This window comes from Eptesicus fuscus, chromosome 20 (assembly GCF_027574615.1).
Source record: "Eptesicus fuscus isolate TK198812 chromosome 20, DD_ASM_mEF_20220401, whole genome shotgun sequence".
In the NCBI taxonomy this organism is placed as follows: Eukaryota; Metazoa; Chordata; class Mammalia; order Chiroptera; family Vespertilionidae; genus Eptesicus; species Eptesicus fuscus.
In genome coordinates, this window is record NC_072492.1 from 51546433 (window position 1) to 51563846 (window position 17414).

The 17414-nt window shown below is 47.8% G+C and overlaps 1 protein-coding gene across 2 annotated transcripts; it reads right to left on the reverse strand.

Moving 5' to 3' along the window:
- Positions 1-200: 200 nt before the first annotated feature.
- Positions 201-16853, reverse strand: WDR45B (WD repeat domain 45B). Of its 2 annotated transcripts, none has more exons than XM_054709061.1 (10): positions 16648-16853; positions 13275-13349; positions 10409-10510; positions 9338-9425; positions 8099-8193; positions 4205-4416; positions 3610-3695; positions 2499-2600; positions 1925-2046; positions 201-1578 (listed from the first exon to the last, which is right to left on the reverse strand). In XM_054709061.1, exons 1-10 carry the CDS (start codon positions 16712-16714, stop codon positions 1472-1474), a joined length of 1056 nt encoding a protein of 351 aa, XP_054565036.1. In that variant the 5' UTR covers positions 16715-16853; the 3' UTR covers positions 201-1471. The 2 variants fall into 2 exon arrangements, with proteins under 2 accessions (XP_054565036.1, XP_008153188.1); XM_008154966.3 differs by having other exon boundaries at positions 4205-4395; positions 16648-16852.
- Positions 16854-17414: the final 561 nt, after the last annotated feature.

The following is a 17414-nucleotide window of genomic DNA, read 5'->3' on the forward strand; positions in this document are numbered from 1 at the left end:
GTACTCGCTTCACCTCTGCTCCCCAAGAGAACTGAGCCGCCAAGCCATTGCTGCCTAGGGCAGGGTGCCCTGGAGCCCCGGCTCCGTCACAGCAGCCCGATGGGCAGGGCATGTGGGGCAACCCTGGAGCCCACAACTCAACCAGATTCTCAAAACCAGGGGCTTGGTTTTATAACATACAATTCTTTACCCTTGTGAGGTACAGAGTACAACAAAATTAGTCACTTTTATTTAAAAGAAACATTAAAAATAAGTGTGCAAAATTAAATTTCATGATTAAATACACATGAAAAGAACATGCATACTTGACATTGAAACCCACATACAAAGTTAGCTGATTACATGACAGTGAGAGAACTGGCAAACGGAGAACTTGCTGCTGCAGATCCTAACTGTTTGCTACCTGAAATCAAAACCTGCAGCCAAGTTTCTTCAAAGGGGATTTAAGAACATCAAACGCCGTCCTCACCAGCACAGACACTGAGCCCATAACCCATTTGTTACCCAATGTTCAGGTTACGTGCCCTTCACTCTCAGTCAGTGTGCAGCTCTTCTTACAAGTGTTGGGGAGAGAGAAGGTAGTGAGGCAGGACGTGGAAGTGGCGGGGAGGGCTCCCCACTCAGCTTTGCTGAGATGTCAATGTTTCCCTTCAGATCCTCTAAGTGATGCTTTCTTCTACGACTAACTTCAAAGTCTATGCGTTGCTGTTCCCTGCACACACTGGGAGTTTTCCCCAGGAAAACCCAGGTGATGCACAAGCACCCTCCTCACCGGGAGGCCCAGTGTTTGCCTCAACTCCAACAGAAAGACAGGCCGCCAGCACGTGCGCACACAAGAACCACAGGTGAGACGGGGCACAGAGGACCACGACGGGGACTCACGAGGGAAATGCCCACCTGTGCTCTCTGACACAGCTGTTGTTGTTCTTCATGGTCAGATGGGAGAAAATTCCTTTCTCCTTTTCTAAGGCAAGCTGCTGGTATGATTATTCTATTGAAATCTGGTTATAAGAACTAACATTTATACATTTGTCCATTTCCCCATTATAGACTCAGTGAAAACGGCGGAATCTGTTGACAAAAACAAATTTCTATTTGTCCATCCTTTTCTCAACCCAGCCCCAAAGTCTGTTTGAGCCCTGACTGCAGGTGGGAGGAAGCAGTGACCCAGTAAAGCTAGCATCACAGCTGAACTACAGGAGCAAGCCAGCAGGCAGGCTCGGACCGCTCGGAGCCACTTGAGTGTCCACGATGCCTGGACGCTTATCCTTCCTTTAATACTGGAAATGCGAAGCCTTGCTTAGGAAACAGACAACCACATGGGGCTTCGAGACCAAGGTCCCCGGCGGTCCCTCCAGCCTGTCACCCACAAGGCCCAAAGGTGCTGGCACCAGCCCCAGAAGTTTGAGGGGCACACTCAGCACTTGGGGGGCACTTGGCCGTGGGTGTTGATTGCACTCTGGGTGAAGAGTCACAGCTTGTCGTCGGTCATTTCTAGAAACTGGGCGTAGACATCCCGGATGCACTCCCCCTTGGGGTTGAACAGGAATTTGTAGTAGCTGCCGTCTGCACAGATTGCTGCAACAGAAGGAGACCATCTTACTCACGGTTCTTCCCGCCAAGTTAAAGCAAGCAGCCCTCTCTCAGCTGAACTGCAAAGGGCCACGCGGAGCACCGAGCAGTTGACGGTACATGGACTGTGGACGGCCAGGGCTCCCGTCCTTCCTGAGCACATAGGTGCCAGAGTCCCAACTGTGCTGGGAGAGCTGGCGACAGGAAAACACCCTCTTTGGTCATCAGTTACAAAACCAACTGATCTGCCCCAGGGTTTCCTGGGAAGCCTTGGAGGCAGGGAGCTGGCAACATCTCACGTGGCTGTGCAGACCAAGGGGGGACACACGGGGCTCCCAGCAGGACCACTTACCAATGACAGCGTTTGGCTCTGTTCCAAAGGCACAAATGCATGGAGAGCCTGAGGGAACCTGAAACTTGGAAAAACTCCACTTGGAACTGAAGTATTTTGGAAGGAAACTGGCTGATGCCAAACTATGAGGACAAGGAAGGAAAGAAAAGACGTTACATTCACATATCTTAAAGATACAGCTCTGTTTAACATAGTCTTAATAATTTCAATTCTATTTTTGCTTTTAATATTTTGTTTTTCACATGAAAAAACGAAGTCCTTACAAATGGCTTTATCACAACCCAGAAGCCATCAGCACCAGAAAGGGCACAGGCTTCGACTGTCACCAAATTCATTTCTAAACACAGCCAACACGGACAGCCATGGACATTCAGTACCAAGTGCCTGCGTCCTCGGCGGGCATTTTCTAAGGAGGGAACAACAGGAAGTAATGACGTGACTGTTTTAGTATCAAATAGTCTGCGCTGGTTTTCAAGGAATCAAAGGAACGATCATGAAGAAGACCCTGCTCGGTGACTCACTGAATCTGCCCGCAGTGAAGCAACAGCGAGTCCTTTTTGCTCTGGGAACCTACCTAGACTGCTTATTCCTTTTTGGATCCTCAGCAGCAAAGATGTGCACTGTGCCGTGGTCACTGGACACACAGATGAGGGACGCGTCCTGATTGAAGTTGATGCTGCAGAGAAATCGGAGGCTCGGATCTCACATGGGTGTCGAGGAACTCAGCCCCCCCACAGCCACAAGCCCGCCGAACTGCCACCTGGGCTGTCCCACGCCCAAGACAGCAAGGTCAGAACCCCCCTCCTTGAACAAGCCCACGGCGCTCGTGACCATGGAACCCGGGGCCCGAGCACAGCACCCCGTGTCACAGCAGGCCTCTCCCTGGGCAGACACGCTGGATGCTGGGGACAGGGAGGGCTTCCTGCAGACCAACTGCAGCCCCAGGGCCTGGGCTGCCCCGCACACCACTGGGGTAAGAAAACCTCCTCCTCTCCAACCCCCCTGCGCCCTGGAGGGGCAGGCTACCCCTTTGGAGATGCACGGGCTGGGCGGGGGGCCCCGGCTCTGCAGGAGGGCCGAGAGCAGACAGACAGGAGAGACGCTGCCATGGTTGTTGCTACTCGGGCACAGGCCCCTCAGGCGCACGCACGTTTACGTGTGAATTACACTCTTCGCTCCCAGACCCAAATGCTGCTCGGCACCTACAAGAGCCACAGATGCAAAGAATGGAGTCCTGCCTACCCCAGTGTCCAGCACCTCAGTCCTGCTGACACCAGGGGTGTGGTCACAGCTACGATGGAGAAAGCAGCTCAGACTCCCAGAGGCGGCTAAGAATTACAGATGAGCCAACAGGGTCTCTAACATTTGCCATAAAATACCCCAGAAAAACAAGCTGGGGAGAAAGTGAAGAGGTAAAATAAAACTGGACAATATTGATAAATGCTCAAGTAGGGTGATGGGTTAATGGTAATTATAATCCTCTTCCTACTTTTGTATTTTATATATTCCCATAATAAACGTTAAAATCACTACTAATAAAATGAACTGACACGTGCCCCCCACCAACACAGCAAGGCCGCCTCCTGCCTGCTGCCCAGGGTCTCGGCGGTCGCTCCACATCACAGGGCCCATTTCAGTGCCCAGCTAAGCGACGCCTTGTCTGGGTGGAACGTGGTCGCCCTTACCAATAAATGCTGGCTGCTTGAGATCCTCGCCGTAGCTCCTGGATCAAATGCCCTGATGAAGTATCAAATATTCTTATGAGGGTCCCCTTGGAAAAACAGTGAAGTGTTTCATTATCAAAGATTCATAACGTTTTCGTTCTTTTCACGATCTATTCACAAAACCACCAGCCCTACAACCGCCCACCAACCTCACCCACATCCTCTAAACCCGCCGTTTCCCTCCCCCGTTCCCAAGAACGGGCTGGTAGCTCTTTGACGCGACAGCTCTGGGCAGGGGCCAAAGGGTGAGGGAGACTTGGGACCCTTGCCTGACCCCGGGCATCTGCTCCCTGGCAGACAACCAAGAGCACACCGAGGGCGGCCGGACCTGCCCCTTGAGAGCCATCAACTCCTACGTCTAAAGAAATGGCACCTTCACTGTAACCCCCACAGCCAGTTAGGAAAAGCAAGGCTGCAATTCTGCCCAAAGACGATGCCCGACTTCTGGACCGACCACGTCAACGACCACTTGTTCCCTGCGGAGCCCATCTGTGAGGTCGTGGGGGGGGCGGGCACCGGGAGGACCACCCCCTCCAGGGCGGGGACACACCCTTACTTTTTCAGATGCGGTTGCAATCCTTGTTCCCTGCAGGTTGAGAGCAATGCAGCTCAGAACGCCCTCGTGGGCAGGAATGTCCACAGGCGGCTTCTCGGTGCTGGCCAGGTCCACGAGCTGCACGTGGCCCGTGTGTGTCCCGGGGAAAGCCAACAGGGAGTTGTTGCTATTCGGGCACAGGACACAGAGGCCTGAACAGAGACAGAGAAAAGCTGTCAAGGATTCAAAACCATCCTCAAAGCCTCCACTTGCCCACATGCAGAGCTTTGTCCAACCTGCTCTCTGCTCTCCAGTTCCCAAGGAAAAAAGTGAGAATTATTTGTGGGTTTTCATTTATATCAGAATCAAAAAAGGGTACCAGAGGGCCAAGCGAAGCTACCTCCCATGAGACCTTCTCATAACTGGAAACATTTGCTGAACTTATTGAATAAACTTTATCAAATGTCTGTCTTCCATGGTGTCAGGCACTGAGAATGCAAAATTGTAAAATGTGAAAACTGCTCCATAAACAACAGCAAAAGAAAACAAAATACTTAAGAATAAATTCAACAACAGATGTTAAGACCCTGTTACATGTTGCAAAGGAAAACCAAAGTTCTAATAGATGGAGCTACACTACGACTGTGGATTGGAATCTACATTTGCAGTTAAAAGTCTCCCCCAGCTTTTTTGAAGAAAGAGACAAGCTGATACTAAGGTTATAAGGAAAGGCAACGATCCTGGAATAGCAAAAACATTTTATGTAAAGTAAGGACAAGTTTGGAGGACTTACACCACCTAGTTGCAAGAAATATTTTAAAGCTCCAAAAATCAAGGCAGTATGGTGCTGACATGAGGATTGAAACACAGCTCACGGGAACAGACTAAGGAATCCAGAATATTCTTACACTTAATCTGATTTTTTAAAAATATGTTTTTATTGATTTCAGAGAGAGGAAGGAAAAGGGAAAGATAGAGACATCAAGAATGAGAGAGAATCACTGATGGGCTGCCTCCTGCACGCCCCACACTGGGATGGAGCCCACAACCCCGGGCCTGTGCCCTGACCTGGAATCGAACCATGACCTCCTGGTTCCTAGGTTGTCACTCAACCTCTGAGCCACACCAGCCAGGCACACTTAATTTGATTTTTAACCAGACTATATAAATAATTCTTTCAACACAGTATTAAAATGAACAATTTCAAAACGGGCAAAAGATCTGAAGATACTTCACACTAAAGATACACAACTGGCAATAAAACACAGAGAGGTGCTCCTGTCCCAAGTCCTTAAGGAGATGCCACCACACCCAGAACGTCTGACGTGAAAAGACTGACAATGCCAAGTGTGGCAACTGGATCCCTCATAAATCACTGATGGACGTGCAAAGGTGGACATGACCACTTTGGAAAACATTCTGTTTTCTGTAGAATTAGATGTGTGTTTACAATATAACCCAGAAATGACCAGGTGTACCAGTTAATAATGTGGATTTTTTTTCAATAGATGGAGTTACACATATGTTGATATATATGCGATTTGATATGTATGCTATTTTGTTGTATTGACAATAAGCTTCAAAACTTCATGTCAAATTTTCTGAAGGTGTTTACATCATAGATATTTTTACACTTAAAAATGTCGAATTTTGTGCCAAAAAAAGAGCATTTGCGGGAAGTTTTAATTTGTTACTTTATTTTGAAGAAAAGTGCTGCTGAAAGTTATATACTTCAGGAAGCTTATGGTGAGCATGCTCCATGTCAAGACACTTATGAATGTTGGTTTAAACAATTTAAAAGTGATGATTTTGATGTGAAAGACAAAGAACATCCAGGTCAACCGAAAAAGTTTGAAGACCAACAATTACAAGCATTATTGGATGAAGATGCCTGTCAAACTCAAAAACAACTTGCAGAAAGATTAACGTTGCTCAGCAAACAATTTCCAATCGTTTACAAGCAATGGGAAAGATTTTAAAGGAAGGAAAATGGGTGCCACATCAACTGAACAAAAGACAAATGGAAAACCGAAAAGTCATCAGTAAAATGTTGCTTCAACAGCACGAAAGAAAGTCTTTTTTGCATCGAATTGTGACTGGCGATGAAAAGTGGATTTATTTTGAGAATCCCAAATGCACAAAATCATGTGTTGATCCAGGTCAACCACCGACATTGACTGCAAGGCCAAATCGCTTTGGAAAGAAGACAATGCTCTGAGTTTGGTGGGATCAGGAAGGTGTGGTGTATTATGAGCTTCTAAAACCAGGTGAAACTGTTAATACTGATCACTACCGAAAAAAAATAATCAATTTGAACCACGCTTTGATCATAAAACGACCAGAATGGGCCAGAAGACACGGCAAAGTAATTTTGCTTCATGATGACGCATCATCACATACACTTCAAAACCAGTTAAAGACACGTTAAAAGATCTTGCCTGGGAAGTATTCACCCACCCACCGTATTCACCAGACCTTGCTCCTTCAGATTACCACTTGTTTCAATCGATGGCACATGCACTTTCTGAGCAGCACTTCAAAACCTAAGAAGTGGAAAATTGGGTCTCTGAATGGTTTGCCTCAAAACAAGAAAACTTCTATTGGGATGGTATCCACAAATTAACTGAAAGGTGGGGAAATGTGTAGCTAGCGATGGACACTGTTTTGAATAAAGCACTTTTGATGTTTCTCTTGAAATTATCATGTTTTTTTGGATTACAAAATCCGCATTATTACCCGGTACACTCCTCAGTATTTACTCAGGAGAAACGAAAAATGTATCCATATAAAGATTTGTTTATTTTTAAATTTTTTATTTACTGATTTTCAAGAGAGGGAGAGGGAGAGAGAGGGAGGGAGATTAGAGATAGATTCATCTGCTGCTCCACTTATTCATGCACTAACTGGTTGATTCTCGTTACATGCCACAACCTTAGGGCATCAGGATGATGCTCTCACCAACTGAGCTACCCAGCAGGGCTCCACACAAAGATCTGTATGTCAACATTCTTAGCAGCTTCTAATCATAATAGCCAAAAAGCCTGTATGGACAAACGACTGTGTTATATCCATACCAGGGACTATTACTCAGCAATAAAAAAGAGCAAAATAATAATACACCAGGAAGAATCTTAAAAATATTAAGCTAAGCCCTAACCGGTTTGGCTCAGTGGATAGAGCATCGGCCTGCGGACTGAAGGGTCCCAGGTTGGATTCCGGTCAAGAGCATGTACCTTAGTTGCGGGCACATCCCCAGTAGGGGTGTGCAGGAGGCAGCTGAGCGATGGTTCTCTCTCATCGATGTTTCTAACTCTCTATCCCTCTCCCTTCCACTCTGGAAAATATCAATAAAACATATTTTAAAAAATATATTAAGCTAAGAGAAACACCGAAAAGGCAAAACTTGAAGGTCAGATAGGGGACGGGACTGACTGCCTGAGGAAACTTTTTTGGGTGATGTGCTGTTCTGTCTTGACTGTGGTGGTAGCTACACAACTTTTAACAATTACTAACATTCGTCAAGTGACATACTCAAAATGAGTGAGTAATACTGAACCAAGCTAGGAGAAAAAAAAAAAATTTTTTTTAAAGAAATTAAGCTGATATAATGAATAACCAAGTCAGCCACAAGTAATCCTGCTTCCAGAAGAAAAAAGAAACACCTCAGAATTTAATAAAAACACGGACTCCAGGGCCCACGCAGCGCTCCTGAATGGCTTACAATCTCCCTGGAACCCTGTGAGGCCCTGACTCTGATAAAGGAACCCTAGGAGGACCTAGGAGGCTGGCCTGGGAAGGGTCACCCAGGAGGAAGTAGAGGGAGCAAGTGCCCCAATACCCCCCAGGACACCTCACCACAGCAAGGCCCTCAGGCAGACCAGCCTGGAGGTCTTGGCACTCCTCTGAATTTCTTACCTTTAGGGTTATAGCAGGTTTCAAAAACGTGCAATTGGTGGGGATTGTGTGTGAATGTAAACACCTTAATCATAGAGTCCAAAACAACCACAATTCTAGAAAGAAAGAAAAAACAAATCAGGATTCCTCTCCCCAGAGCAAAACTCAAATATTTTGGGATATCTGTTCTTATCATTTTGAACCTTAGAAACTCGAAACACCATACAAAGGGATTATTCTTGCTTGAATCTGGGGCCCTGCAGGTCGTCTTTGGAGCATGTCACACAGGAGCGACCTGAGGGCGAGGTCAGCACTAAGGAGCAAAGGCCTCTCACCTGGGTAGAGGCTGGCTAATGACCTTTCTGAGATTTAAAGAGATATTATCATCAAATGGTCCACCTGGAGTAAGAGCCAAGTAGAATACATGGGACTAAAATTAGGTTTCTGTGCTTTTAAATACGCCTGGTTACTTTAGAAATGCCAGGAAGTGGGAGGTCCTGGATTTGGCTCCACTATTTGCATTAAGGGTCTCTAAATATTGACATCTCTGGAAATAACAAACCTAAGAATGCAGAGATGACATTCATCTTGTTCATTGTCTTTGTTCTCCACAGCTGAATATAATATTAAACTATATAAAATTAAATCCAAATTAGTGAAGCTTTGTCCTACCTTGCTACCCACAATATTGCCCTAAACACTCTGAAGGCAACAGCTGAGAAAGAAACCTGCTCTCAACAAGCCAGAGACACCATCTCAATAAGGATGCCTGCCCTATTCCAAATATTCCTTTACCTTCCGATTGAAAATATGTACTGAGACAGCTTTTGGAAAAGCATGGTTCAAAACCTATGTCTTCCATCGGCACCTGCTGGATGGAGACAGCTCTCCTGAGGCCTGAGAGCCACTGAGGGCAGCACCAGGCCGAGGCAGGTGCATTTAATCTATGCCCCCTGACCCCTCGCCTCAAAATGACCTTCGGAGGCCAATAAAATTCACTGCCTTCCTTGCAGTAACATAAATCACCCGGTGTCCTTTGGATCATAGACCACGGTCATCACATTTCTTTTTCTTTTTTTTCTTTCATACATTCATGAGGTTTCCATTTATTGTGTCATTAATTTTTAAAAATCCTTTATTGTAGTCATCACATTTTAATAGATCATTTTCTTGAACACTTTCTTCCTTCAACATAAAAGTATTTCAGCCAACTTCCGAGAAAGTATTATTCCACTTTTAGAAACTGGATATCAAACCTACCTATCTCGCCGCAATTTGACTGCCTTGACTTCTGTAGAAAATTCTATTTCAATAACAGTCTTCTTTTTCAGGTCATCCCAGATCATCACTGAAATATCAGAAAGAATGTATGAACACAATACTAAACAGGCCACTCTGAAGGGGTCCTTATACCAGTCACCTGACCAGGCAGAGTGGTTTCTCTCCCTCCCAGGTCTGAACCACCCCCTCAGGACTCTTCGGCTCCTTCCCCTCCCCTCTGTGGGCACTCACAGCCCCTCTCACACATTCACAGGTGCTTTGCTCTCTTCTCTGACAGCCCTTGCCTAGTGCTCAGGCAAATTTCATCCAACCCTCTTTCTAGTTAGGAAGTGTTAATGTGCCTGGGTCAATCTCATTGTGAAGTCCAAGGCAAAGCTCAGGGCCAGGGGTTTCTCTGGGGCACCTGGCTGTTCTTGCTCTTCTTCGAGCTCAGAAATGGCTGCCTGCTCTTGGTGCAGGGCTTCTCCAGGACGTGCTGAGGGCTGAGACACCTCACAGACAACCTCTGAGGTCAGGAATGCTGACCAGGAGTGCTAGGGAAATGCAGGGGAATGCGGCATCCAGCCGTTTTTATCTTCTCTACTCCAAAAGCCATCTTTGTTCCAGAAACCTCTCCAGTTAATAAATCTCCGAGTGGGCTCCCCATAAAGGGCACCAATGCACTAACACACCAACACTGGGTAACATCTGCCTGTCAACCTTCCAACACCCACGTGTTCACAACCTTCTGGACACTCTTACTCTTGTGATTCAAAAGCAAACTTCCTCTGGCTCTGCAACCAAATACCAAAAAGCCTGTACTTCAAAACAAATGCAAACTGTCAACCAGACAGAATTCTGCAGAGAACAATGCCAATCCAGGATGTAAAAAATCTGGGGAACTCCATTTTCAGAAATGTCTGGAAACGGTGTGAAGCCCCAGAGGCTAGCCCTTTGGACTACACAGAACCACAGGGGGGATCGAATGTGGCCACAGACACAAAGATGTTCTCAAAAGTCCAAGAAGCTAGTACATGTGAGGCACGATTATTAAATGCACGATGACTTTACCTTTGTTGGGAGGGTATTTTGGCTTCTTCCCACCACCAACTAAAGCTAAATAGTTGCAGCGGAATAACATTTCAACATGGCCAACTCCTCCTTCCAGAAATTCTGAAATGATATTAAAAATAAGTTAGTATGTATATGTGGGAACCCCTTTTACGTCCCGCGGGGTTCAGGGTTCAGGTTCAGGAGAAAGCCAAACACAAATGAAAGAGACTAGAAAAATATTAATTTGGGAAATGGGGGCCAGGCCGGAGCCCACCTCTAGTGGGAGGACTACGCTTTGCTTTGGCCTTGGGATACACCCATTGTCCTTAGGCAGGCAATTCCAGTAACAGGCAGATTATCTTATCAGTAAGGATTTACATGATTATTTGGTGGGGAAGTTGCTTCAGCTGCCATTGTCTCAATTAGATAGGGCAGGCATCCTCAAACTACGGCCCGCGGGCCACATGCGGGTGTTTTTGCCGTTTTGTTTTTTACTTCAAAATAAGATATGTGCAGTGTGCATAGAAATTTGTTCGTAGTTTTTTTTAAACTATAGTCCGGCCCTCCAACGGTCTGAGGGACAGTGAACTGGCCCCCTGTTTAAAAAGTTTGAGGACCCCTGAGATAGGGAGTGGTTGGCTCTGACCTTTCAGAGCTTCAAGGTTGACCAGCCTTCCAGGTTCTGTCCACACCTTTCTAATTAGTGAGACAAGGATCGGTTTCCGGCAGGTATATTTTATAATTTAAAAAAAGGAAAAAGAGGTGAAACTAACATTTGGCATTTGATTTTAATCAGCAATTTAAAGCATCTAGCTACCATCAGAAATGAGAATGGTGACTGAATAGGGAAAATAATTAGCTATGAGCTACAGCCATCTCTCGGCATCCTGACACCCATAAGCTATTTTCATGCATAAACTGCTGAGCACGTAGCACCCTCAGAAGCCAATAGAGCAAAATATGACATATCTAAGTTCGTGTTTTATGGTGTGGCAGGACCTGTAAGCTGAGAACGCAAGCTAAACACTTTAATGCAAAACCCGAGTTTTTAAAAATCATTTAAACATTCTTCCACTAAAGTTTGAAATGCTCAAAACTGTTCATGAGCTACATTAAGAGGAAATAAATGTCAGCAGATTTCCAATGTCCTCCAGGACAGAAGACAGTGCTCTCAGGGAGGTGAAGTGAGCCCCATGAGAAGTGTGGGGGCTCGAGAAGCAGGCCCCACCAGTGCGGTTTGTCACAGAGCAGGGATGCCCCACCCTTTCCTCCCCAACCTTGCTCTCTGGTCTGAAAGGACCTTGAGCTCCTAGGTTAGTGAGGGCATAGCAAAGGGCAAGTGAGGAACCAAAACATCTAGAAATTAGAAGTCAACCTAAGAATCAACTCCTACCTGTCCAGTCACAGCTGCACAAAATGTTTGGTGTCTCTTAGCTTATTATTTTTTAGATTCTTCGTGCATATTATTGTTTTGCTCTCTTTTATTGTTGCTAGTAATCAACTCTTTAACTCCTCTCCATGATTCTGAGTCAATTTAAGTAAAAAGTATCCTGAAATTTGCAAGTCAAGCTGTTCAAAATATTTTGTAACTACTTATCTGTACAAAGCAGTTGTCTTAATTCACTATCAACCAAAACAAAATGAATAGATGTCAGATGCGTGGGCGACTAACAGGAGTCTCCCAGCAAGGCTGCCGCTGCAGATGGTGGGGCACACGCTTGCCCAGAGCTTCATGTGCGCCCGAACTAATCTGTGCTTTACATGGCCCACCTCGTTCATCTTCACAATAACCACAGGCAGCTGTCCTAACTTGACACATAAAGGAACTGAGACCCAGAGAAGGCGAAAGACTTGCCCAAGGTCACACAGCAACCTGGTAAGGGTCAGAGCCAAGATTCGGATCTAAGCAATGTGGGTGGTGTAGAGTCTGGCCCTTCATTACCAGGCTACCCTGTCTTCCTCCAATAAATGAAAAGTGACAGACCTCAGGGTACAAAATAAATTCCTACATATAAAGCACCACTTACTGGTTTACATACCAGGCTGTACATTAGATTTCCTTTGACAAAGGGGTTCCACTATTTTAAAAAAATCTGAAAATGTGGAGTATTGTTAAAATGAAAGGGGGCTGTTTAATGGAGCACCAGGATGCAGTTACTTCCTCTTACAGATGAGAAATTTCTAGCATCAGAAAATGTAACTTGTACATTGAATAAAAACCACAACTACAACTGCAGGAGGAAAAAGGATGTTTCTCACTTCCTAGGATTTATCTGAGATTTTTTCATCCAGGGGGCAGTGCTTGATTCTCCCATCAGGACCAGGAAACACTAAAAGCTTAAGAAAAATATGTAGGAGGAAAAAACAAATTGAAAAAATTCTATCAGTAAATTTAACATTTTTCCTGTCAAATGGGAAAAGGACTACCATAACTTTATTTTACTAACAGAATTCCTGATTCCAGCTTGTACTCCATGAAAAGATAACTTTATTGCCACAGATATTTCTAAGTTGGTCACTAACTAGGAGTTAAGAGTCCCATCATCATTTGAGTTCTCCACAACGTCACCTTCACCGAGGGGTGAACATGGTCTAGGTCAACCACACCTCGTTCCTCCAGAAGACAGATGCTTCCAAGCTGACAATTCACTGGAGAAATCAGTCGGGCCAATGCCCTGCCCAGAGCCAGGCACCGTAGAAGCTCCAAGAAAGAAAGAGCACAGCTCCATCCAGTTGATGGAGGAACATGGACCCTATATTTCTTTCTCAAAACCAGCTGTGTCCATCTCTCCCTTCCCCCTGCCGCCTCCTCCATCTACAGGATACATTTTAGACTACGAGGGTTGGAAAGCAGAGAAACCATGAAATGTTGGCTACTTCTTACCTTGTTTCTCTTTTTCTTTTAGTGGGTCGGTGTTATAGACTCGGAATCCATTTTCCATCCCACATGCAAAGCATCCTAAAGTGAGAGACACATTAATCAGCTCGCTGGGTCTAGAGAAAGTGGCCTCTCCTAAGAATGCCAGCAGATGCACAGGCCACACCATTCCCTGTGGGCAGTTATTAAGTGATGTGCACATCCCAGCACAACAGTTTCATTTGTCATCCCGTGCACGGAGCGGTTACCTATCTGATTCCCCATGAGGGCACATGCCTGGGTTTCGGGCTTGATCCTTGGTAGGGGACATGCAGAAGGCAGCCCATTGATGTTCTGCTCTCACAGCAATGTTTCTCTCTCCCTTCCTCTCTCTCTCTGAAAATCAACTAAAATATTATTAAAAATAAAATATTTTTTTGCCGAAACCGGTTTGGCTCAGTGGATAGAGCGTCGGCCTTTGGACTGAAAGGTCCCGGGTTCGATTCCGGTCAGGGGCATGTACCTTGGTTGCGGGCACATCCCCAGTGGGGAGTGTGCAAGAGGCAGCTGATCGATGTTTCTCTATCATCAATGTTTCTAACTCTCTATCCCTTTCCCTTCCTCTCTGTAAAAATTCAATAAAAAATATATTTAAAAAAAATAAAATAAAAAAAATAAAATATTTTTAACATAACCTTTAATGGGACCTTTATAAAACTATAAACTTCACTGGTTTCTTAATTAGCATCATTTGAGCACAACAATTACACTGAAACTTAATACAAAGACAACTCCTTTGGCATTAAGGCAGGTACGTATGTAAGAATTATTTTCTTGCATTAATGGTTTCAAGTCACTTGCTGTTGAGCATTTTTTTAAAGTTCTCTCTCCCTTCCCTTCCTATCAGCCAGACATCTCTTTTCACTGAAAGCATGTTTCTTTTTTTTTTTTCCCCTTTCCTTCAATCTGAAAGCATGTTTCTTAAGGAGTTGTTATATCATTGTTAATTTCTTGAAGCGTTCTTAATTACCATGAAAACTTACTACCTATTGTCCTTCCTCTGGTAATCTAAAACCCACGATGTTCAGCCACAAATCATTGCCAAAGTCCAATATCTGGCCCCAAACATGTTCGAACCTCATTATTACTTTCTTCACAATCCCTGCCCTCAGACCAAACCTAACCCACCTGTGGTCACCCATGTGGTCATTCGTTCAGCCCAAGTCGTACACACCTTTCCCTACTTTCTCCTTTGGTCTGACTGCCGCCTCCTCCACCACCTACCGCCAAGGCTGGGAGTCAACTGGCCTCCTCCCAACTTAAAGAAAACCCCTAGTCCAGTGGTCCTCAACCTTCTGAATGCCGCGACCCTTTAATACAGTTCCTCATGTTGTGGTGCCCCCCAACCATAAAATTACCTTCGTTGCTACTTCATAATTGCAATTTTGCTACTGTCATGAATCGTAATGTAAATATCTGTGTTTTCTAATGGTCTTAGGCGACCCTGTTAGCGGCCCACAGGTTGAGAACCGCTGCTGTAGAGCCTAAGACTATCGGAAAACATAGATATTTACATTACGATTCATAACAGTAGCAAAATTGCAATTATGAAGTAGCAACGAAAATAATTTTATGGTTGGGGTCACCACCACATGAGGAACTGTGTTAAAGGGTCACGGCATTCGGAAGGTTGAGGACCACTGCTCTAGTCCCTCCCTCACAGCCTGCATACCTGCCGCCTCTCAGCTTGGTTTTCTGACACATTTCAGCTCTCCTCTGACACCTGTGCACAGGTCCTAGCACAGCACGGGCAGTGAACAGGCCACGGAGAGCAAGGCCAGCACAGCACTGTCTACTCAACGTTATCCTCACAAACCCCGGCTCCGATCCTCCCCAAAAACTGAACTTGCGAAGCCCACACGTAGAAGCTCCTGGCAGCCTGTCCCTGAGCAGCAGCTCTTGCTCCTGTTCTTCCCAGTGGCGAATCCTAGTGAAGCTGCAGTGGCGACGTAGCTCCACAGTCCCAGCTCCTCCCAGCTCTCCCCTCCGGCACCCTGCAAGCCCTTGGTTTAGATCACCCAGTGACCACAGCTGGGATCAAAATGTGACAAAATAAATAAAATAAAATATATATGCAATTTCCTGCTAAATTCTTAAGAGTCATTTGATTTTAGTAAACAAACGAAAAAGCCCTGGGTGGGAGGTATTCCTTCACCGACATTTTCTGTTTAAAACCACCACCACCACCACCAACACCAACAAAAACACAACTAGGCCCGCGGGAACGTCAATAAAAAGTGTAAGTAGGGGCCGCGGGGAGCTCAGGTGGTTAGACTCCAAAGGTTTCCTTAAACCAGCGGCACCACCGGTTGGCGACCCCTGGGGTAGAGTGTCGTCCGGATACGCCAAGGTTTGGGTTCGATTCCTGTCAGGGCACATTCAAGAATCAACCAGAGTCCATAAGGGGGACAGCAGAGAAATCAATGTTACACACACACACACACGTGTAAGCAGGTTCGGAACCGCCTTTGAAATGCCGGAAGTAACCCCTGGGGGGGCAGGCACCTCAGGAGAGCACCCCGTCCCCACCGCTTTCTCCAGCCGCCCTCATCCCGCCTTCACTGCAAAAGCTCCAAGCAGCTGCGAGACGGTCACTCTGGGGAGGACTTGAGATCTCGCCCCAAAGCATATGAAGTCAGTTTGGGTCCAATAAACTTATAAAAATTCAAACGGAAAAAAAGTGTGACTAGGAAGCGTTTTTAAGTAACGTTCAGCTTATTTGCTAAAGATCTTAAACGGGGGAGAGGGGCCCGGGAGTTTCGAGGCGACCCCAAGACCTGCAGTGGGACAACCCGCCGGGCGGGAGCCGGGACCGCGGGGACGTGGCCCGAGGGGTGGACGCGCGGCTCAGGGGAGACTCCGGCCTCGGCTCGCGCGGGCCGACGGGGAGCGCGGCCTGGAGGGGGCGGCCCGACAGGGAGCAGCCGCCACCCCGAGAACCACGAAAGGCCCAGAGGAGCGGGACCCGCCCCGGCCTCGGCCCGCACCCCGGCTCCGAATGGGGACGGCAGCGGGAGGGCGGGGCGCGGGGCCCGGCCCGGCGGAACCCCGGGAGGCCCGGCCCAGTGGGAGCGTCTGGGGGGCAGTGGCCCGGCCGAGAAGGGGTATCTGGGGGTCAGAGGCCCCGGCGGTGGGAGACTCCGGGGGGCAGAGGCCCGGCCGGGAAGGGGTGTTTGGGGGGCAGAGGCCCCGGGGTTGGGGGACTCCGGGGGGTCAGAGGCCCCGGGGTTGGGGGACTTCGGGGGGTCAGAGGCCCCTGCGGTGAGGGCTCCGGGGGGGCGGAGGCCCGCCGTGCGGGGGGCTGCAGGGCAGGGGCCCGGCCGGGGAGGGGCGCACTCACCGTGGTCCTGGTTGAAGCCGGCGTAGAGCAGCCCGTTGCCGTGGGGGTTACACGGCAGGAGGTTCATGGCGCCGCCGCGGAGGGTCCGCCGCTCGTCAGCGCCGCATTCCGCTCGAGGAGGCCGGGCGCTGGGTCCCGTCAGGCCGCCACCGAGGCCGCCGCGGCTGGAAGCGAACCGCGGACGTACTTGCGTGCGTGCGTGCGTGCGTGCGTGCGTGTGTGCGTGCGCGCGCCCAGCCAGTAAGCTGAGGAGCGCCGATCGCATCCACCCAGGCAGGCGGGGGAGGGAGCGCCGAGAGCGTCACGTGCGCGGGGCGGGGCCACGTCTAGGGGAGGGTGGGGAGGGTCTTGTGGGCGGGGTTTGGACGGGGAGGCGTGGCCTGGCCTGACAGGTGGGGGCCGCCTACCTGCCAGGTGAGAGGAGACCCTGAGGGCAGCTGCCCCCAGAGGGGAGGGGAGAGGAGGGGGATTCGAAGCGGCAGCCGTGCCCCTCGCCCTCCTGCGCAGGCAGGGCCCAGATCCCCCCAGAAATCACACCCTCCCCCCCCCCCCCGTAACACCCTCGTCAGGAGAAAGACCGGAAAGGTGACTGCCGAGTGCCACGTCCTCACCTGACCCCCTTTCCTAGGAGCAGGGCCCGTTCTCACCCCTGGGGGGCACTCCAGGGTTTGAGCCCGGATGTTGGTACAGGCATTACGTTTCCATATTCAAGCCCTAATTTATTTTTGTAAGAAAAAACACCATCTACTGTTGCAGGCCACAGAAAG